This window comes from Podarcis liolepis, assembly GCF_965112155.1.
Source record: "Podarcis liolepis genome assembly, chromosome: 5".
Taxonomy (NCBI): Eukaryota; Metazoa; Chordata; class Lepidosauria; order Squamata; family Lacertidae; genus Podarcis; species Podarcis liolepis.
Window position 1 is genome coordinate 58,975,114 of NC_139556.1, and position 23,191 is coordinate 58,998,304.

Sequence of the window (23,191 nt, forward strand, 5' to 3'; positions counted from 1 at the left end):
TTGATGTCACATTTCACTGAAGTAGAGAGCATGTACATTTGTCCTGGTCATAAAAGCAAAAGGTAAAAAGTGCATGTGTGCAGAGAAGCTAGAGATTGTTTTATATTATTTGAACTCACAGTATACAAAATAGCACCAATAACAGAAGTCACACCGAATAGGAACCATCCTACCATCTCTTCAGTCCCCAAAGGCCAGATGAAGGCTTTAACTGATGTGGAAAAGACGTCATCCAGGAGAACAAATGTCTCTCTGATGGGCGGGAGTTCCAAAACTGATCAAATTTGGCTACACAGTGACATTACTGGAGGCAGACAAAACCGTCACACTGCCTTCAATGTGAAGAGGCAGGAGAGAAAGGAACACCACCCTTACCCAGTCAACTTCCTATTTTGCCATCCTGGTTTAGTTGCCTATTAGCATTCCCCTCTCCCAGGCCAGCTATACATGTATGCAGTTGCAGGACTGGTTGAAGCAGAATGTGGATGAAGACCCACAACTGTATGCACATCCCACTGAAAGCAGTACAGGGGAGGTGGACAATACCCACATTCAGATGAGCATCCGAACAAAGGTGTTGTTCATCTTTCAACAGGAAGCACATTTCAACAGAATGAGCATCCATAGTCTAACGCAATTAGTCAACATGGCCAGGATGAATGAGCATCAGTCTGGCTGTTTCAGCAACTCTTCTGCACGTTACCTGCCTTGATAACAGTTTGCATATACTGGGGAGCTCGCTAGATGGCACCAGCTCACACATATTTACAACAGTTCCTCAAGATTATGATACAAGTCACTCAGCTGCAGTTGCAGTATTAAAAGATTCCAAAAATGAGAAATATGAAAGTATCACAAAATAATGTGCAAGCTTTTGAGTTCTTAAGAACTCTAAATCAGGCTAGATGGTAAACAGGAGTGAAGAGAGGAAAAAGTAGCTTATGGGTGATGCTGAAGACATGTTTTCTCTATCTGGTCCAAGTCTTAAAATAGAAAGGGGAGAGGAGGTAGCAGACATTCAAATGGGTTTTTTTTTGCCTGTTGTGCAGGTGTCAGTTTGCACCAAAGCCTGCTGGGAAACAGAAGGATAATGATGGCAGAACCCTCATCTCTGAAAACACAGTAGACAGTGACTGGCCCAAGGTCACCTCATGAGCTTCACGGTCGAGTGGGGATATGAACCCTGGTCTCCCAGGTCTTAGTCCAACACTAACCACTACACCACACTGTCTCCTTGTTTGGTGTAAAAGAGAAATAAGAGAAACTAGTCCTTATGTTAGAAAAGCTGGAAATTACTTGTGCAAAGCAGTAAGTCAATAGAATATAATTGTAGAATTGGAAGGGACCATGAGGATCATCTAGTCCAACCCCTGGGATGCAGGAACCTTTCACCCAGTCTGGGGCTCAAAGCTATGACCCTGAGATTAAGCGTCTCATGTTTTACTGACTGAGCTATCCAGTCCATTTGTGTAACTTTACCTTGCAGTTTGAGAAATTTTCCTTCAGAGAACCTTCAAATGGTGCGAAAGATGAAAATTTGTACCATGCAGCAGATTCTCAGAAACTGGTACAATTTTTGTTAGGCATTTGACAGAAAATAAACAGAGAGCCTTCCCAAAGCAACATACAGACTATCTGCATCTGCCAGAATCACTGTCAACAATTCTAGGAACACCAAAAGCTCCAATCCTAACTCTGTTTACCAGGAGGAAGTTCCATTATAGGATTAGGGTTGTGCTATAATTCAGTAGGAACTTTATTATCCTTTATCCTGAACCAGAACAGATCAGGGCTGCTTGGGAAACAAGGCTTGCCTGAGAAGATCAAGGCTACAATGTGTTGAGGACAAAAAAAAAGTTGTTCTGGGCTTATTTCAGTGCCTTCAGCCATTAAGATGATCTGATACACAGCAACTGGATGCTGAGCTCACACCCTTTTTTATATCCCCCTTTTTGCTGCTTAAGATCAATAGCCATTCATTCATTTGTAAGAATGCTGGCACTGTGTTACTTTTTAAAGTGAGTACTCCCATAATTATGAGATGGAAGCCATTATAGCTATCTAAGGCAGGATGAGAAACCTGTGAACCTCCAGGTGTTAATGGACACCCCATCAAATCCAACCAGCTTGGCCGATGGTTATGGATGATGGGATCTGCAATCAAACAACATTTGGAGGGCCACATGTTTCCTATTTCAGGTCTAACATATTTATTTTAGAAGATCATCCCAGGCTTGATGTGAAGGATAACTGAGCATATTCATTGGGTTCAGATAGCTTGGGCCATTAGTAAAAAAAAACTTTCTGGTTTCTAGTGTGAATTTATTTTTCCAACAACTAGTGTGTTCTTCTTGACTAAAGATGCATTTTAATAATAAACTGCCCTCTTCCTGGAAAGTATCTTCAATATAGAAAAATCACAATTTCCCTTGAAATGCCTAAGCCAGGATGATAAGCTTCTTGCATTTTTAACACAACATTTTCTACTTCAACATTGTGCATTATTGGCTTGCTAGGTTCCTCCCACTAACAAAGTTCTTAAATTTCCAAATAGTATTTGCAGATACCTGGGGTTAAAAAAAAACCCTTACGAAGCAAAGACTTTAAATGCGTGATGTGGATGCAGCCTTGTAGTGCTATATAGTAGGAGTCCACCAGACTGAGGACCTGTTATGTGATGGCTAACTTCTCCTGGTTCAAATTGCTAGTCTATCAAGGTGCACCATGCATGGTATATAAATAGCTCATGGTGGGTTGACTTAAAAACAACCCCAAGCTCTTAATTTTCTTTTTTTTTTTAAGTGTACATAGTAAGGAAAATAGTTAAGCAAGAGAGAGCGCTTAAGAAAAGCTCAACACAGTGAAATAAGGAGTAGAAAGAGAATAAATACTCTACAATTGCCACAAGATGGCGATCATCCCCACACCGCTAGCTCTAAGCATTGGCTGTTGCAAAATAAAAATCAATCTCAAACCATGCAATCTTTGTGAGGGAAGTTCCTGGTTCAGGTCTCTCTCTCTCTCTCTCTCTCTCTCTCTCTCTCTCTCTCTCTCTGTGTGTGTGTGTGTGTGTTGGAAGGACTGCAAGGAAGAGCTCAGAGTGTACCACAGTTAATAGCTATTTGCCTTGGTAAGGTGTGAGATCTATTGATCAAGGGCTCCTAACAGCACAGTGAGCAAGTTTTTAGTGAGCACCAGTCATGAGTTTCATAACCGGGATCATGTCCAATAACACTGGAAGTGGATAAGTGGGTGTCTTTTATGTAAGGAACAAAACTGCCATCGAGTTTTCCCAAACAGACTCATGCCACTCTCACCATTCTATAAAATCACCAAGGCACTCACACATACACCCACAGGGGCCTTCTTTCCTCTCCTTCTCCCACTGAAATTAGACTGGAAAGAAACATGCTGTTGTAGCAAAAATAAGGTTACACTTAGACACACACACACACAGAGAGAGAGAGAGAGAGAGAGAGATAGACAGACACAGAGAGAGATATGCACGTGCTAATTATGCCAGTTTGCAAATGCCCTTACAGGCTCAAAAAAACCAGATTTTGGCAAATTTTCACTCTTTCCCAGCCTGCTCTTCTCTTGATATAGTCACCAGTTTCTGACTAGGTATAGAATGCTTTCAACATAAAGCAATGATAAAGCTAAGAGGAAAATGCTCAGTACCCCCAATATGATCTTCCAGGTGGCCAAACTCAGTTTGCTTTCAAGCTTTTGCTTGTGTTAACAAAATGTCACCCACTGACGCCTGCATCCTTTTGCTCGACCTAAATTCTGCCTTCTTCCTTTGCTATCCAGATAGACATGAAATAAAGTATCCTTCCAGATTTAATATCAAGACCTGGGATGCCACTTTGGCCTATGATTTAATGACCTTGGACTTCCCATTCGCTGGTAAACACTCCCTCTGAAATCACTTCTATCAGTATTTATATCTCCACCAGCTGCCTCACAGCTTAAATTCCCATATTTTAGCTTGAGGGCTCTGTCCCATAGCCCCAGCTTGCTGAAGCTCATATTTAGCAGCCTGCAATAGGTGCAGGCACATATATATAGATTAAAACTTCACCAGGGCACAATAGGAGAAACAAAACCGGATGGTAGTATCAAGTCTCTCCACTTTCCATACTAGGTTACAGAAGATTTTTTTTTTTAATTATTTGGCTGGGTGGAAAAGGTAGAATGCATTGCTTTGAAAATAATTATAACATGTAGAGACTGGATATAATAAAATGAGAGATTTATCATGATTAGGCAGCCCTGCAGTATCCTGGAACCACTTGGGGAAACCAGTAGTAGTAAGCTATTTGTTTGCAGGTCCATAGGTGCTAAAGTATTCTTATCCCTTAGAGAAAATGTATCCTTACACTTTACTTTCTCAAAAATGATACATAGGATGGAGTGAAAGGGGATATGCCCTGCCTTTCTGCCATTGGTTGTACTGCCACCTTGTATTTTCCTGTTGTCATTGTCCAGGCTTCACCCTAAGCAGATTATTATTATTTTATTATTTTTTAAATTTGTATACTGCCCTTCATCTGAAGATCACAGGGCATTTTGCAACATAAAAACACAAAATGAGAACACAAAATACAAGAACAAAAATGAACAAATAATTTCCCTCCCACAAACTTACTTAAAAGGCAGTAGAATGTTCAATCAGCCAAATGCCCAGTTATAGAGAAACATGTCCACCTTGTGCAGAAATATATGCTGTACCATTCACACTGTCACAGATGTCGAACAGGATTAAGCAATCCAGCTTTCTCTGTGTTATTTTGGGATGACACTTAGCAGGAAAGGTGGAAAATCCCTGAACACTCAAAGCAACCTGGAAAAAAAATACTATTGCAGTATTTTAGCATATTGGAGCTCTTACAAAGGATATGGTTGGTATTATCCAATGTTGTGCTACTGAGAACTATTTTCAATATCAAAATACTCCCCCTCCCCACACACTTTCCAGGGAAGACTTTCTATATCAGTATATATTTAGAAATATTACAAAAGCATAGAAACTTGTCATCTCCACAGATCCATCAAAATTCTAAAGCCCAGTTTGAAAGTGGTCATTGCTATTGCGACAGGTGCAAAGATACACTGAACAGATGCTGGAAAATCTTCCCCGGAAGGTCTCATCCTGAAATAATTAGAGATCACTTCTCTTTACAACAGGTGGTTCTGACAACATTAGCCAGTGCCAACACATTCCTCCTGTGAATTGCATGGGGCAATGCAATTTGTTTGTATGATCTTAATTGGCTTCTTGTCTTTTTAAGTGTCCTCTTATTGCTTTTATTAAGAGACAGAGTCTGTTTACTGCCTTCATATGCTTTACCTTATGTCATACTCTCCAGTCTGCACATTTTGACATTGGTTGACTTTCACAGTCTCAATACCTTTCACTAGAACTATGTTAATGCATTCCTTGTGCCTCATGCCAAAGGGTGAACAATTAAGACCAGAAATTTCCAGAAGTGGAGTTACTGATTCTTACTGCTAAGGGCTTTACAGACATCTTATTAAACACAATTCTTCATGACAGTATGAGAGCAAAATGTCATGGACAGCCCTGGGGTTACTGTATTTAAAATCAACACCATTCCTTTTACCACTCAGCTTCAGGGGAGTGCCCTGAATATGTGCCAGAAGTGAGAATTCAACATCTGAAATGGTTTCCAGAAGGAGTTTCACACCTACAGAGGACCTGATAGGGAACGAGAAAGAGAAAGCGTAGGTTGACTCTAATAGATGATAAACTCACGACAGCCCAGAACCATGGCTAGGTGATAGCATTACAAGATACAGTGGTACCTCAGGTTACATATGCTTCAGGTTACAGACTCCGTTAACCCAGAAATAGTGCTTCAGGTTAAGAACTTTGCTTCAGGATGAGAACAGAAATTGTGCTCCAGCAGCACGGCAGCAGCAGGAGGCCCCATTAGCTAAAGTGGTGCTTCAGGTTAAGAACAGTTTCAGGTTAAGAACAGACCTCTGGAATGAATTAAGTACTTAACCCGAGGCACTACTGTATGACATATTTACATCACAAGCAACTACTTAATATTTGGGGGAATGTGTGCTTCCCCTTCAGCAATAATTGAACTTGCTAACACTGAGAGAACCTACCCAAGTCAATGAGCAATGTCTGTCGATTTCACTGGAATCTGTTTATTACTGTTCCTTCAGATGGGAATAAACTTCTCCCGTTGCTTCCCATGCTGAGTCCTCGTGTGCTTCTGGCTCCCTGGGTAATTATACCAAGTTACACAATAACCCTAGGGACATATGAAGCAATGGTAAGCAGGAGATTGTTACTTTCTTGCAGCAGACACAGAACAAAAGCAATAAAGCATGGCGAATTAATACCAAAATACCTGTGGGCCCTCCAACCTGGGCATGTGGCCAGATGAACTGGGAAAGCATGCACCCTCAGAGCACAGCTGCTCTTCAATCACAAACAAATCCAGAAAGAAATACTCTCCCTCTCATATTCCAAATGTCTTGCTGACAGTCTGGCTCTGAGGAAGCTGCTACAGCATACTTACCTCTCTGAGTATGTGCAGAAAATACATATTCATAGAATCATACAATTGTAGAGTTGGAAGGGACCGGAGGGTTATCTAATCCAACCCCCGTAATCTTGGATTTCCTAATTTCCTATGGATCTATAAAACTGTAGATTGGCACAGATGTTAATTATTCCAAGTCAATATTGCCCCCTACAGAGGAACAGCTTGTGCATTATATTGGGGAAACTTGTTTGCAGAAATGCGTAGAAGAAATTTGCAGTAAAATGCTGGTGAATTTTCATTGGGATTTTTGTATTTATTTTAAAAAATCACAAATTGCTGCAAGATGTAGAGAGCTGAATTTAAGATTGGAAAAAAGGAGAAACACAGAGATCCTCCCATCCAAAATAAACAATCATAAGCTACCGGCTAGGGAGCAACAATGGAAGGCACTGGCATTAAGGCCTAGAGCAGAGGTCAGCAACCTAAGGCCCATGGGCCACAAGAGGCCCACGGGAATCGTTTAACCTGCCCACGAGCTGCCCCTGAACTGAGCCGCCCATTCGGCAAGTCCCCGCATGCTGCGCTAAGCCGGGACAGCGCGGCATGGGGACTTGCTTCCGTGGTGCCGAAAATCGCGCCTGCGCAGACACCAAAAATCACGTCTGCACAGACGCCGGAAATTGTGTCTACACAGACGTAGATGCCAGAAATCGCAGGCCTGCATGCGATCCGGCCCATGGAGAGATCTCCACTGGAGTGAACCGGCCCAGGCAAGGTAAACCTTGCCTACCCCTGGAGAGGCACATGGCTAGCTGCTGTGGGGTGGGGGGGAGATGCTGCAGCCTTGATCCAATTCAGGATCGCTTCCAAAATTTCATTTGCTGGCCTGAATAAAGGTATTGTCTGACTTGCTCTCCGTAACACATGCTACTACCAAAATGCTGATAAAACTATTGCCAAAATGCTCAGCATGTAGTTTGGCAATCAGCCAAAATCAGGCTTGTAAACCAAGAACTGATGTGTGCTGCATGTGGCTTTTTATGCAATGGAAAATAAGTCAGCTAATAAGAAGGCACAGGATCCCTACATTTCAAAACGTCTGTGTGAAAGCTGGGGTTTTAAGGATCTTTTTCTTCCTTTAACCACGATCGGGATATATCTTTAAACAGGCAAGTAGTATTTTCTAAACAATCTGGGGAAGGAACTTTTGCACAGCTTCCTGTTGTCCCTTTAATCTTCTTCAGGAGCAGAAAGGATATAGGGGTGTGCAACATTAGCTCCAATGATTGACGTACAGTATGACGTCTACAGCAACCTGGCAAAAATACAGGGAGAGTGGCTTGTTATCCTTGCTGGGAAAATGAGAACTCAACCCTAAGCCCACCCCTGAGTCTCAGGGAACCTCAGCTAGATAAAACAAACCCCGGTCTGGATTGGAACCTGGTCATAGCTCTGACACATGGAACAACACAGCAACTTGATGGAACTATAAACATACTTTTTTTTTATTTCCACCATGTAATTTGAGTGCAGAAAGTGGGTTTCCTGGGCGAAGAATCTGGTGTTTGCAGCAGTTTGATAGTGCAGGGTTTGAATACACAATGAAGAGAGTTTCAGGAAGTTTCTATTTTCTGTTTTAACATGGAACTCTGACATTTCTCTGTTTGCGCCCCATGGAAAGCTTTGAGCACATATTGAATCTGCTTTGGGACACATGTACTAGCTCTATAAAATCTGAAACCATACTTGTGCTGCAGATGTAAGCATAAGGAAATGTGTGGGGTTCCCAAGGTTTTAAGTCCATTGAGGAGTGTCTTGACCCAGCAGCAAGGTAAGATGTGTCTCAAAACCCCAACCACAATTTGCAAGTGCTCAACGTTCCACCCAGCTCCTGCATGTGCTTTGAAAACATCAAAAGCAACCCAAATATCAACTGAAGAACAGAAAGCCTTATTGTCTCCATCTGGCATGCAGAAAGGTGCCAACTGGATTGCAGATATAGAGTGAGGTTTTCCCACATCTGAGAGTGAGCTTAATTCCACGAAATAGAAGTTGGTTTTGTGAGAGAGGTTGAAACTCAGGAGAGCTGAGGACTTGGGACAAAGGGGTTTGTTCCTAGGAGCTGTCATCTCCCTTATTGTGATGATTTTAGTGGTTATCAGGCTTTGGTCTGCTGTATGCTGTTGTCTGCAGTAAACATGCACAGTAATATATTCACCTTTCCCCTGAGCTACTAGGATAGTGCTCTGCTCAAATAATTTGCTCTTTTTATGTAGGCAGAGATGGCTCAGGGCATTTGGGTAGCAGAAAATCTAAATGTGTGATGTCATGGATAGCATGATCTGAACTTCACTTGGGTTCAGATCCCTCCTCAGTCATGAAGATCACTGGGTGACTTGGAGTCTTTACAGGATTGTTGCTGCCCTTTAAGCGTACCCTAATATCTTCTGCAGGGAGCATGTCACCTTGCCTTGGCAGGTCATGGGCTGGGGAACCTGTAGCCTTCCACATGTTGTTGAACTCCAAGTCCCATCAGCTCCAACCAGAATGGTGAATGAGCAAGGACGATGTGACTTATAGTCCAGTAACATCTGAAGGGTCACAGATTCCCTACCTGTGGCATAGGCGATATTTGAAGGAAGTCAGTGGAGAGGAGCACCAACACCTCCCTTGTATATAGTGAAACATAAAGATGTGCTCTCACCAACCCCGTGTTAATCATATAATTCTGAACATGAGTTAAGTTCAATTTGAAGTGCAAAAAAATAAAGCCCCAACCCTCTTCTTTCATCATGATATATCTCAACTGCTCTATCTTTCCCCAAACAAAATGAGACACAGTCCATGGATTATCAGAAAAAAGGCATTATATTTGGGCTTACATCGTATTTCAAACTGATTTTGGTTTCAAGCAATCAAATCTGAAAGTCTATTTTATGACATAAATGACCCAGACAACCGTAATTAAAGAAATGGGAAAACAAATCTCTATCACACCTAATATAGAAACCAAGGCTTGCACTCTTCCACAGGAACGCTCCAGGGAATGTTAGTTTCAGCTGCTTCAGTTTGTTTCTTTTCCTTCCCCCTTGGGGTTGTTACTAACAAAAGCTCCACTGTTTGTTTAAAGCAAAGCAACAGTCTTTTCTGTTTTGTTTTTGCAGTCTTACAGCAGCAAGTTTCGTATCACCAGTAGGAAACACACATGCATGTACTGCAGTCAGACACACATACACACTCACAGACGTTATACAGTAGCCTGTTGCCGCTATCAAGAGAGAGAAACACAGACACTCTATCCTTTTAAGTGGTCACCATTAGGATCATGCTAAACTTGTGGACTAAAAAAGAAAGAAAAAAGAAAAATACTGCACAGGTCTTCCACATTGAAGCTGCAAGTTATCCTTTTGCAGTGGATGGAGTTCTCGCCTCCATTTGTTCAACAAGCATCGCTGAAACCTGAAGGCACGCTGGCCAAAAAGACAGCCCTGTTGTGTGTGTTTGGTTTTGTTTGGTTTTGTCATTTTAACTAGCGTGCTGGCCTAAAGTTGCAAAGTCCCTGTTCTGTTGCATTGTAGCACACCTATTGAATGAGATTTAGAGACCACAGTACTGGAAAAAGGCAGGTCCTCTGCCAGGAGTCTCAACTCATAGTCATCAACTGAAGGAATACATTTGCCTTTCTTTTCCCCCCAAATAAAAATAAAATTAAAGTCACCATCCACAACCCGCTTTTTGCATAAACTGCTATGTTTCAGGCTAGCAGTTTGTTTTTTTCTGGAAGAAACTGGTCCTTTATAGTCACCAGCTTCAAGAGGGGGGGGGGGGGATTCCTACAGGTTGCTCTAACCAACAATGCACCAGAGAGTACAGCACTGTATCAATTCAGGAAAAAACCCCAAAGCCCACCCACATCTCTCTGGGGTTTCATTTTAACCCCTCAATGGCACTGACTAGGCAAACCGCCAGCGCCATCAAATGCCACCGGCTTCTGGGAAGACGCCTGGGAAAGAGGAGGGAGGGGGAAGAGATGCATGAGCACTCCTTGTTCTCACAGGGTCAAGTTAAGTCTTTCTGATAATAAAATAAAGCAGGTATTGAAAACCTTTAAGAAAACAACCAACCAAGTAAACCGTCACCAAAATCAGCAATAGGAAAAGTTTTTCTCTCGTTTGTTATATGTATAAAAATGATCTCACTCTTAATCCTAAACCCTAACCAGATGGAGGCAATTAAAGGGGGGGGGGCAGGAGGCAGGGAAGGCCCAGAAGCTTCTGCCCCTTCCTCCATACCTATTATTTAGGGGTTATTCCCAAAGTTACATCTGAAGAAAAAGCTGAACCAACTTGTTTTTGGCTGAAGTCATGTTTATCCTTTTGTAGAATATCCCTTCTCGCTTTGCTTATTTTAGCTGGGGGAGGTATTGGCATGAGAGTTTGGCGAGTCCTGTTCGTTTATGGTGTTCAGGAGCACACAAACAGGCTGCCGGGGGAGGTGGTGGTGGCTGTGCTCTTGATGCTGCTCATCCGGGGCATTGAAAAGCCCTTCTTCCTCATCTCCATGGGGAGGGTGACCACTGCAGCTATCGCAGAAGTCCATGGGCCCATCATCAATGAACCCATCCAACTCCTTGAGATCACCATCGTGGTGGCCCTGGTTGCAGATGCAGATTTCAATGCCCGAGTCACCGGTGAACCTTCGGTGTCTGCCCGGCGTCTTGTCTTTAGCATCGGAGAAGGCGTTGTTGTGGTCTAAGCTTTCCGAGTTGTAATCCTTAAGCAGTTCCTCCTTGCACTCTGACTCCTTGTCGGAACAGGGCGCGTGGTTGGCCGTCTCTTCCAACTCTGCCCCACTGCTGGAGTTCCTTCGCTCGCCACTTGTTGCTTTGGTGGTTGATCGCTCAGCTAGCAGGGTGGACGATTCGGGGTTCCCGGTGCTGGAGGAGGCAGTGCTGTCCGTGTTTCCATTATTGCTTCCTGCTCCTGACAGAGAGCCTGTATGGGCTGGCTGTAGGTTTCTTGTATCTGGTGCTGCACTGCTGCCGCCAGGTGGAACGCATTGCTGATGTAAGGCACTATATGGTGGGGGAGGGGTCGGAGGTCGGTTCACCACTTCCTCATAGGGAGGTAGTAAATAATTTGGCAAAAATCCTAAATGGGGAGGCAGGGAGGACAAGTTAACCTCTAGATTACCTAAATAGTTCCAACTTTATAAATGTTGTCAGAAAGCACAATTGAAAGTAATTTAACAACACTTTGGACTTAACTTCAACAAATTATATTAATAATAATAAAAATTCCATCCTGATTTGGCTAAGGAAGAAGTCCATTTTCCATATGTTACAGCTGGAAGAAACTAAGGCAAAGCAGTGTGTAGTATTCAGAGAGACCTATGAAATTAAGGAATGTTACATCCCAGAGTCAACTGGGAGCTGATTTAAATTGTCTTCCCCCTGATTTTGTGCAAAAGGAGAGAGAGAGAGAGAGAGAGAGAGAGAGAGAGAGAGAGATGGTTCTCTCTCCTCTATGTAGCATTTTCTCAGTTATCCTACTTCTCTTTTTCCATTGCCTTCTACTAGGTGGCTAATGTTTTTGTTTTGTTTTTTGTTTTAAAGTAATAAAGTATTAATTAAAATTGACACGGGCAAAATGAAGTAGCATCACCCATCATTACATTTATTCTTGACTCAAGAGACCTTGGGTGTGATGCCCCTCTGCCACACTACCAGATTAGCTATTCTGTGGTGCCTTTTTCTTAGAGACACTCATGTTGTGTCAGCTGCAGAGGAAAAGGTGTGGGAAGGTTTTTTTAAAAAAATCTCAGACTTGTCACTGCTGCCGCTACTGCGCAGATTAAAATGTGAAGAAATCTGTCAATCCACTTCCTCCTTTTATGACAGTCTAACCAACCACTAGAGCTGGAAAACAAGTCTGAGTAAAGCACTGCTCTACAATGTTCAAAGGGAAAGGAATTCAAATCTCTCTCTCTCTCTCTCTCTCTCTCTCTCTCTCTCTCTCTGCGACCCAGAAATTTATCCACAAGATTTAGATTGTGCCCACACTAGTCACAGTTATCTGTGATTGTGCTTCAAGCTTGTGTAGCCAAGGTGACAAGAAGGACCGTGTGAAGTCTCCCAACATACTGCAGTATACTACATGGTCCTCTCCAGCCACCAGCAGACATCTCTGCACCCATCCCCACCATCTTTGCTGTGAATCTCTGTTGCGTCCATGACCCCCACCCAATATGCCAACATCTTGCTCTTTGCTCTTTGAAAGGCAGCTTGCTCCTTGCATGCAGTACATACGGAAATAAAATGGCAGGGTGGAGTAGTTATGAGCTTCACGATAGGCAATCAGGTTAATCTCATGCTGCCGTTGTTGTGCCTGAAGTCTGTGTTTGGCGCGCCGATGATGGCAGACACAGCAGCAACTCAGTATGATGATGATCGTCCATACTAGCCAGAACCCTATGGAAAAATCAAGAATAAAAAAGGCGGGAGGGGGGAGAGAAGAGGAATTTTACTAAGAGTGTTTCTTCTTCAGGAGAAAGAGGTTTCAAAACTATGAAGGCACTGAGATGGCCTTTTGAAACAAGTGCGCACCTACTGCCAATCTTGGCACAGGTCACCATAACAGGATATGAGAGGCACTTTGCAGAGACACAGGCTCAGGAGATCTCACCCTAATCTCCATATATGCTTCAGAAGTTAGGAACCTCAGGCCCACAGGTCAAATGTGGCCCTTGGGACCCTTCATAGCCCATGTCCCTCATTGGCTGTACACCATCCTTGAGTGTTTTCGTGTCTTCTCTTTGAAAAAAAATTAAATAGTTCTAGTTTAGAAAGGGGGGGGGGGATAAGAGGTTTATAAAGGGATACATGGTGTGGAAAAAGTGTGCAGGTATATGTTTTTCTCCCTCTTGCATAACCCTAGAACTTGGGTCATCCAATAAAATTGACTGACAGATTCACTTCTTCGCACAATGTATACTTAATTTACAGAACCCACCCCCACAAGATACAGTGATGATCACTCTACTATGCAAGTAAAACAATGATAACATTAAAAGGCAACAAATAAATGTTTAAACTGTCAGTTTTGAGTGCAAAGCCAGAAATGTGTGAAATGGGAACAGCAGTTTGGTGCGAGAAAGCAGTGCTGAATCCCAACTACTGTTGCAAGTGTTTTATTTTGCCTTCGTCTCCCGGCCTGTTGCAGATCCCACATTAGCAGCTGAACTACTCTGCTGCAGCTAAGAACATAAAAAAGGAAACCCATGGCACCTCACAAACCAATTCCCACATGTACTGTGCCCCACACATGCTCCCCGTGATGACTGGCGTATTTTGAATAAGTCTGTGTCTGAGGAAATGTGACCGATTTAATATATGTAGCAATTAACTGATTTATCTTTAAGGCGCTATAAGGAGCTTTGTCTGTTAGACTGCTGCATAGTTCTACATCTGACTGGTCCTGTGAACCAAAGCACCTGAACCCCAGCAGATATAAGGAGGTACCATTATGAGATCTGAGTCAGTCATTGCCAAGCCACCTAAATGCAGGTGTGAGTTCTGTGTTGCACAGTTGCTTTGCACTGACAACTTGATAACCTAGAAGCTACCACGCTCTCAACAGGAAAGCTGCAACCGTATGCTTAAGTAGACAGACAAATCCCCATTTATGCAGGGGTTAAATTCTGGCCCCCTGCACATAGGTGGAATGTGCACAAATGGGGAGAACCCTGCTGCACCTCCAGGTCATGAGCAGACCTTCCCCAGAGACCGAAGAGGATGTCCTCTTCGAGCTCTAGGGCAAATCTCCTTGCAAGCTGGAGGCACAGTGGGGTTTTCTGGCTAACAGCTGATATGCGGGAAAGCGCAGCAGCAGTAGTTGCAACTCTGGCTGGTGAGGAGACCCTCCCCAGAGCTCGAAGAGGACATCCCCTTTGGGCTCCAGGGAGGGTCTCCTTGCAAGCTGGAGGCTATTCAGGTCTCTCTCCCACCCCCACCTCTGGGCTTCCAGAGCTGTGCGTATGTGCAGTCACGTGTGAATTGAACATGCATAAATGAAGGGATGCCTGTTTAGTTTTGATGAAGAACACCACCCCTGTTTTCTTACAGATTCTCAGGATGGCATCCAACTTTGCAAGAAGAGTGGGAATATGGGGGGTAGGAAGCATCATCAAATACAAGAGAGGGGGGGGAAGTCAAGCTTCAAAGTCATACTGAAAAAAAAATGTGGGATTTTAATAATAAAAAGGTAAGTAGACCGTACATTCCTAATTTAAATGATCATTTTTTTTGCCCCAAGGAAACATGTAAGGCATTATGCCATTTTATTAAAGTTCTACATGCTTTTTCAGTACCAAAGGCTTCTGTCTCTCTCTCTCTCTCTCCTTTCATTTAGTTTGCAGGACTACTTCAGATAGTACACAGCAACAAACACACATTTGCCACTGAGTTTATACTCATCAGGACACTGTTGACCTAGCTGCTTTCTGTCTGCACCTGTATAATATATACAGTTGAAAATACATGTATCAACGTGTGCATATAACACATTTTACAGGTACAGGAGCTGCTTTCATATCCCAGATTTAGCCTGCCAAAAGCTACTGGGATAACCAATGTGTCTTTTTGACCATGGTGGAATCTACACACATATTAAAAACACTGTGAAAATGCTTTTTAAAAAAACATGTTGAAAAATACATTGAATTTGGCATAGCTCACTGTTACCATATAGTGTCACATTTGTATATTGCACTTTACAACAAATCTAAAACATTTTATTTGCAGCTGTATAGCGGAGTCCACAATCGAAGTGGATCAAGATAGGGATACCCTCAGCCTATGCTTATTTGCAACTCATTTCTTTTTCCAACTTGGAGACTGAATAATTCAACGTCCTGCTAAAACAAGTGTTTCATCAGCGCAAGCATTTCTGCTTGCACAACAAAATGACCTTCTCTCTCCTCCCTCTATGTGTTGTTTGGGGGGGGGGTCCAGGGGAGATGGGGAAGCCCTATTGAGCTAGCAGGAGCCCTTCTGCTGGCTCCCACTAGTGGAACTACATTGTTGAATATGGCCCTGAGCTCCATGTTGGAAAATGTAACACATGAAAACTGCTTAATTTTAACATCTGCTTTGATAGCAAGATATAAAAAGTATTTAAAGGGTGGCATCAGAATAGTGGCTGCATGCTTGTCTCTCTAAGACCCCTGACCATTTCTTCCCATCTGTTCCAACTGTTTTCTTCCCTCGTATATTGGAAGCATTCTCATCTTTTACCAATGCAGGACTGAAATCTGTTTTAAAGGTCAGAAGCACCTTCCTTTGAAGCAGCCTTTCTGAACCAACTGCCCTCCAGGTGTTTTGGACTGACAATTTTCATTAGCTCCTGCCAGTACAGCCATGGCAGCTGGGGGCAGGTGGATTGCAGTCCAAAAGATACCTGGTGGATGGCTGACTTACAAAATGAATAGCCCCGCCCAGAGATGTAAAGTGTCCAAACATTTTGGAGGCATGAAGAAGAACCACCAATCTTCTAAACAATATAATACAAAAAGCAAACATTTATATTTTATGGAAATTGAAATATATGCAATACTCTTTTACCAAACCTAAACATATTACATAGCACCCAAGAGGTACTGTTGGGTACTGTTGGGTATATTTATGAAATTTACACATGCTTTCGTTTTATTAGAATGTTTAAAATATAACTGATTTTAGAGATAGCTCTGCAAGCTGCTGTACTTAAGATGCTATGTAGCAAAATGCTGTGCATATTTATTTGGATGAAAGTCTCACTGTGTTCAGTGGGACACAGTAATCCCATGTAAATGTGCACAGAATTGCAGCCGAAGTATATTTTCGTTGGGAAGAAAGTTCCTTTTCTTTGCTACAATGCTGATGGATTCCATTTTCAAGTTTTACTATATCAAGTTATAAACAGCACCATGCAGAAATAAAATAAATATTTTTTATAAAAACATTCAGAAAATAAACCTGCCTATATATTGCAGGGATGGGAAACTTGCAAGATTCCAGATGTTGTTAGACTCCAACTTACATCAGCTCCAGCCAACACGGCCAGTGGAGAGGGATGATGGGAGTTGTAGTCCCACAATGTTTGAAGACTACATCCCTGCTATATTGGAACTGAGAAGCAATAACTTGCTACTCTCTTTTTTTAAAGACATATTGATGTTACACTTTAAAATAGGTACTGTTTCACTTCATTGCAAGGTAAAAAATTCCTTCCAGTAGCACCTTAAAGACCAACTAAGTTAGTTCTTGGTATGAGCTTTCGTGTGCATGCACACTTCTTCAGATCATTGCAAGGGTCACAGTAACTGAAGATAGTCAAATTTACTCACCCTTTTAAAATTTATATCCTGGTCTACCTACCTAAATAAGATATCTATTGAAAAAACAGCATAACTCAAAGTTTATTTATCTAATCAGACATGCTTCATTAACTTGAGAAACTAAAATTGATCATTTGCACAAACTGAAACAAGCCTCTCAACTCTTTCCACATGTTATATTGTTCCACCTTTGTGCGCATGCACTTTCAAACATTGGTTTCATTCACAATACAGAAGAGAGGAATCTGAGGCAATGTTGTAAAAAAAACTTTGCTAGTATGATGCAGGAGAAATTTGGAAACTCCCAGATCACAGCCCTACACTAAATACCTGAATATGTTGTGTATTGTTTAACAATTGAATTTACTTTTATTAATTAACATACAACAGTGCCAAACGGGCTTCTAAGTACTTTACAATATATAAATACCAATTACACAACATCATTAAAATACATCGTCATTAAAGTGTGCAATAACTTTTCCTAACACCACCCTAAGAACACTGCCTGTTTGCCATGCTGTAATCATGTGTGCCACTTATGTGCTGCTTACTTTATACTGGTCTACTTCAAGAATTGGCAGCATAGGTTCATTTCTTCAATGCTATAATCATGGCTACCATGGAATCCCAGATCTAAGAAATGTGCAGCATTTCTGAACTGACTGTATAACAAAACGGTCGCATTTCTAGTCTGCCCTTAGTTAACAGTTGGTGTAGAAATGTCTCTAATAAAGATTAATACAGTATCCTAACATGGATGTTTCTAAACTAAAAGACACCTGATGACTATTGTCCAGTCAGCAAGATTTCCTATTTGTTGAATTGCTAAATCTAAAAAAAAAAAGTATCTCCAAGTTTCTGAGAATGGTTGGATGCAGATATTGCACAGTGCTAACAGTAGGGTCTCTGGAGAATACAGCAGTCAGCTGGCAGTGAGGCAATGAGAAAATGCTTAGCTTATCAAGAGGAAAACACCTCAAGGACCTGTGTTGCCAAGAAACCTTGCAAATTAAAAAGCATCAAAATCCCTGAAGACAATATACAACAGACGTAGCTGGACTACAACTTGTATCATCCCTGCCCATCAATTTCCAATCTTAGGGTGTTTCCAAACAGTGGGATGCTGGGTTTTTTTTTTGGTAAACGTTCCCACCTGCTACCCACATGGAGGTTGTGCTAATCTCTGTACTGAAACCTGCTAGTTCAAACATCATAGAATTGTAGCGTTGGAAGGGATCCAAGTGGACCATCTAGTCCACCCTCCTGAAATGCCGGAATCTCAACTAGATAATCTAGCAGGGTTAGTGCCAGTGGCAAGCCCAAATCAGCAAGAGTTGCACAAAACCCCTATACCAGTTGATAGCACTTTCTTTCACTACTTTCCTTCTCAATTCCATGTTAAGGCAACAGTGCAAAGCCCATATATTTGGGGGTGGGGTGGACGGACGGACTAGTGTTAAAGGCCGCCTGAACTTATGGCAGAAACAGAAAGCTGCCATTGCTCTAGTCATCTCTGGACACGGAGTAGCATTAGGCCTTAGCAACAACCATATAACTTGGTCCTGGAAGATACTAAAATGGTTTCCACTCTTTTGGACTGCAAGTACAAATAAAGTGCTGCCTTGGGTTGGAGTTTACTTCCTTGGCAAACACAGAAAATATTGTCAGCTTTAGGAACCAGTAAGCCAGGGCTATGTATCTGATCTCAACAAAACAACAACAGCCAAATTATGGAAAAATAATTCATCTGGTATGCTTAGATAATAGAAATTTAGCACTTCTTTGTATTACATTTATTTTGCACAGCTTGCTCTGCTTCCAAGATGAAGGATTCCAGTGAGTTCAGAATTCATTAATTTTTTTAGAAAGGCTAGAAGGAGGGCAAGGTGGGAACATGGAGGGAGGCTGTGTGAGGAGGAGAGCAATGGAGCAGCAATTTGGAGGCAGGCAGGGACTCAAGCCATGTCTCAAATCCCCACCTAGTTTTTGTGATTTCTCCCAATACTGTCAATGAGAATTTTTCAGCCTCTACTGTAATACAATACCTCCTTTCTTGAGGAGACCAGGGGAAGGTCAATGATGCTCAAAACTGCATGTGTAACTGTCCTATAGATCCTTGGGGATACAACAACCAGAAGGATATATTTCTATGTTTCCCCAGTGGCAAGAATCCAAGCAAAGATCTCACAAAGGAAAGTGCCTTTTACTCTTGCAAAACGGGAAAACATGTTTTCCCCTTTAGCGTTCAAGAGCAGGAACAGAATAGTCTGCCCTAGAGTTCACAGTAAACTTGGGTAGATGCCACTGCTTTATTGGCAGGAAACCTCATTGCAGCTAAGCCAAAACATGTAGCAAATCATTTCTCTGCCTGCCTTAGAAGCATGCTAGGTGATGGCCTTAGCTTCAGGCTATCTGGCCCAAAAGAAGGTGAAATGGGACATTTTTGAGAATTAGTGTAGAGGAAGTGTGGGGCAGCTACTAAGAGCCTGTGCTTGGAACTGAGCTGCGAAAGGTCCTGGTTCAAATCTCCCCTCGGCAATTAGCTGCTGAACTGCAGGCAGCCTTCTTAAGCTAAGCAACTGAGGTAGAAATGTACGCAGCTAATTATGGCCTTAGGGCATGGATGGAGAACTGGATTTGACTGGTGGACAGGAGTATTATCTCATCGACCCTTCACAGGCCAAGTTTGACAGGTGGGTGGAGTATGCCACCTGTCAGTCACCAGAAATGACCATGACATCAGGTAGCTTCGTTGCTTACAAGGGTCTTGCAGAAGCCCCTTTTGAAGCACTATCTTAGGGAGTGCTTTGATAGATCCACAGAAGCCCTTGACAATCAGCTGACTGTCAGTTTTCAGAAGTCTCATGGGCCAAATGGGGATGCCCAACAGGCCTAAGTACCCCACCCCTGCCTTATGCAAACCACTCCCAGCCCACTTTAAAACATGGGGGAAATAATGCTGGCCTACCTCTTACAATGTTGTCACAAAGATAGCTAAGATTATCTATCATGAAGAGATTTGAATACTCTGAAACACTTAATAAACGCTAAATATTATCAGTGTTCTTGGTGGAGGAAGGGCTGTATATAGTTTCCTCTCAAAGAGCAAGCCAATGCTTCAGCTCTGATGTACCTCAGTTTCTCAAGTGTTACCAGGAACAGAAGCCCACATTGGAGACTGTATGAGAAAGGTGGACACTTTCTTAAACAGTTTTCCTGGGAGAGTCAATACCATCTTCTGCTAAGCTCATGCCCTCCAGATATTTTGCAAGCTGTGCTGACTGACATTGACAAGAGTTGTACACCAAAACACCTGAAGGGTAGCAGCCTGGCAAAGGCTGGTCAACACTGGTATTTATGTTGTGCAATGGTTGGGGAAACCAACAGAAGCATTTCAATACTGTTCCTTTTTTCTCTAATAACACTGCTGGCTTGAACACAGAATCCTCAGCAGTAAACACCTAAACCTCACAGCTAGGGAAAATACTGGACTCCTTGAATCCCTGCTTGAAACTTTATCTAGATTCAACAAGGGTTAATGTGATGCATTAAATCATGATTTTCCACAGAATTCTGTGACAGTAAAAGATTCTGCAAATAATTAACTGTGCATCCTGGGGATGAGGTATCCTAAATCAGCAACTCCCAATTGATTTAATAATGGGAATCAACAAAAGACCTGTTTTCTTGGGTTTGGTACATTTCTCCCAGGGATATGGCTTTTAACTGAATGAGGTGTGCTCTCATTGGAAAGGTAAAAGGGAAAGGGAAAGGACCCCTGGATGGTTAAGTCCAGTCAAAGGCGACTATGGGGTGCAGTGCTCATCTTGCTTCAGGCCGAGAGAGCTGGCATTTGTCCACAGACAATTTCTGAATCTTTGTTTTGTGAATGCATACAAAGGACATTAACTGTATTTTTTCTTTTTTTGTATTCTGTTAAATTTTAAATTACATTAAAACATCTCTCTCCCCAAAAAAGGTGGTTAATGTCAGCTATAGTTTATTTAAACAAGCCAGGTTCCTAAACTACTGCTCTAAGTTACCGTATTTTTCGCTCTATAACACGCACCCGACCATAACACGCACGTAGTTTTTAGAGGAGGAAAATCCGTAGGCATGCCACCCGTAGGCATTCCCTCCATAACATGCACAGACATTTCCCCTTACTTTCTAGGAGGAAAAAAGTGAGTGTTATGGTGCAAAAAATACGGTAGCTTGTTTCAATATACCATTGTTAAGATTAACTATAGTTGGTTCAGATTCAGATATCACAACAAGATGTGTTTAATCTAAAACAGAAGCAAAATCTTTGAATTCTTCCTTGTAGCCATGCTGGGTAGGAACAGTGGTGTGAGTTCTACATGAGCTGGTTTAGCATTATGTTTAAACAAGGACAGTGACTTGTCAATTAGCAGGGACTATTTTTAAACAACGGCCACCATCAGGAGTCTTCTAGGTATACTGGACACTCAAAAAGAAAAAGAAAAAGAAAAAAGGGAAAGAGAAAGGGAAAAAAGCATCCACTATGAGGAAGTTATGTGTCTGACCCAGCCAGAATTCTGGATTTCCCTTGCTGATCTGGGCATACAGCCTTTTCCAAGAAAGCATAAAACCAAGAAATCTGGGCAGCCTATTTTATGAAGCTAGAATGCAACCTTTAATCCCTGTGGACAGACTTAGAATCATAGAGTTGGAATAGACCACAAGGGCCATCGAGTCCAACCCCCTGCCAAGCAGGAAACAATTACATAAATAATCTGAATAAATATCAAGAGAACGTGTGAAGGTCAGAGCAAGAGAAAAATAAATTATAAAACAAAGAAACATTTAAGCTGGCTAGTTTCTTCTCTGGCTAGTTTCTGTTGGAACTTCCAAGCAAGGTTATAAAAAGTCCAAAAAGCTACTTGCTTAAGTGAACTGGAAACTGCCTTCCCTTTCCCACTTACCTCCAAAAGGAGAAAGTAACCTGTAAGCAGGACAAGAGAAGCACAGATTTTTGTTTTCTTTTAGATAAATACACCCCAAAGTAGGCACAACCTTTTCTCTTCAAGTTAAATGCCCAAACTGCTTTAATATTAGACAAGTGCTATCTCTGATATATTTTCAGACCACCTGAAGACCTTCCTCTTTCCACAAGCCTTTTAAAGTTGAGATTTTCCCCAGTCTACATCTGTATTGGAATTGTTTTTATGATGTTTTGTTGTTTTACCACTTGCCATTGTGCTCCTTTGTGAGGAAGGGCAGGGTGTAAATTAATAAACAAATAATCAGTCAATCAATGACGGTTAGCAGGGGAAGAATTTCTGTGTATGAACACAGTAGAGAGGGGAATCAGCGAGGCAGGTAGCCCAGTGAGTTAGGAAGGATGCAGGGTCTAGGGCAAGAGTGGGCCAATTGGTACTTTTCAAACTGATTAACATGCCCCAGATTTGACCGAATGAATATTTCTACAGCAGATTATCACAAAATGCAAAACAGCAGAAGGCAAAACAGAACCACCTTCCCACTTGGATGACTTTTCCTGCATGGTACTGAACAATATAGTTTTACCAGATGTGCATCTTTTTGTAATTGCTATAAATTTAGTTAGGAAGGGAAGTCACATGGAATTTCGCTCAAACATGAACAAGGAATAGATTCCCCCGCACCCCAGTATTTTCCATTTCAGACTAAACTATTCAACAGCAGTATCAAACGGAAAACCTATGCCATACCAAGACATCAAGTTCAGAAAAAGACACAAGAAAATCAGATACAAAGATTGGGCTGGAGCCAACGAATGAGCCCTGCTACTTAGTGGAAGCCAGTGCAAGCATAAGAGGCCCACTGCCCCCCATGTGCCCTGCTCATAGAATGAAAAATGGTTTATTTTATTAATTTTTAGTTCTCAATACAAAGTGTTCAAGAGTTTTAGCAATAGATTTTGGCAACAAGATATTTCAATGCCCGCTTCATCTTAAAACAAAATTGAACTTGGATCTAGCTAGCACCATCTAGCTTTAGACCTAATCCACCTGCTTGACATATCCTGTATTTTACTCTTCCTTCCACCCCATAACAAACACCACTGATTCGGTTTCCCATCAGCTTTGCTCTTCAAAAGGGGAAAACTCTGTTGACTGTAACCACTCCCAACAGCTAAAACATGGGATCATGTTTCATGAAGCATGTCAGGTGAAGAGAGATTCTCTGTTTCAACCCATGACTCCTTCCCACAAGTTAAGGTGGTAAATAAAGTTAAAATGAACAGCAAGACCTATGAAAAGGAAGGGAGCTTTCAGTGT

At 42.1% G+C, this 23,191-nt stretch overlaps 1 protein-coding gene and 1 long non-coding RNA gene across 5 annotated transcripts in view; one reads left to right on the forward strand and one right to left on the reverse strand.

Moving 5' to 3' along the window:
- The first annotated feature begins 6,146 nt into the window (after nucleotides 1–6,146).
- Nucleotides 6,147–21,580, forward strand: LOC310707758. The gene is made up of 4 exons (XR_014526721.1): nucleotides 6,147–8,289; nucleotides 14,629–16,782; nucleotides 16,879–20,951; nucleotides 21,122–21,580. It is a non-coding gene; the product is annotated as an uncharacterized lncRNA (long non-coding RNA).
- Nucleotides 9,380–23,191, reverse strand: part of WBP1L (WW domain binding protein 1 like) — a 48,835-nt gene continuing 35,023 nt past the window's right edge. For all 4 annotated transcript variants that reach the window (XM_083505111.1, XM_083505108.1, XM_083505109.1 and 1 more), the window contains exons 3-4: nucleotides 12,838–12,999; nucleotides 9,380–11,680 (exon numbers count right to left, since the gene is read on the reverse strand). In XM_083505111.1, the coding sequence (XP_083361237.1) occupies nucleotides 10,938–11,680; nucleotides 12,838–12,999 (905 nt within the window). In that variant the 3' untranslated portion in view covers nucleotides 9,380–10,937. The remainder of the gene's footprint in view (nucleotides 11,681–12,837; nucleotides 13,000–23,191) is intronic.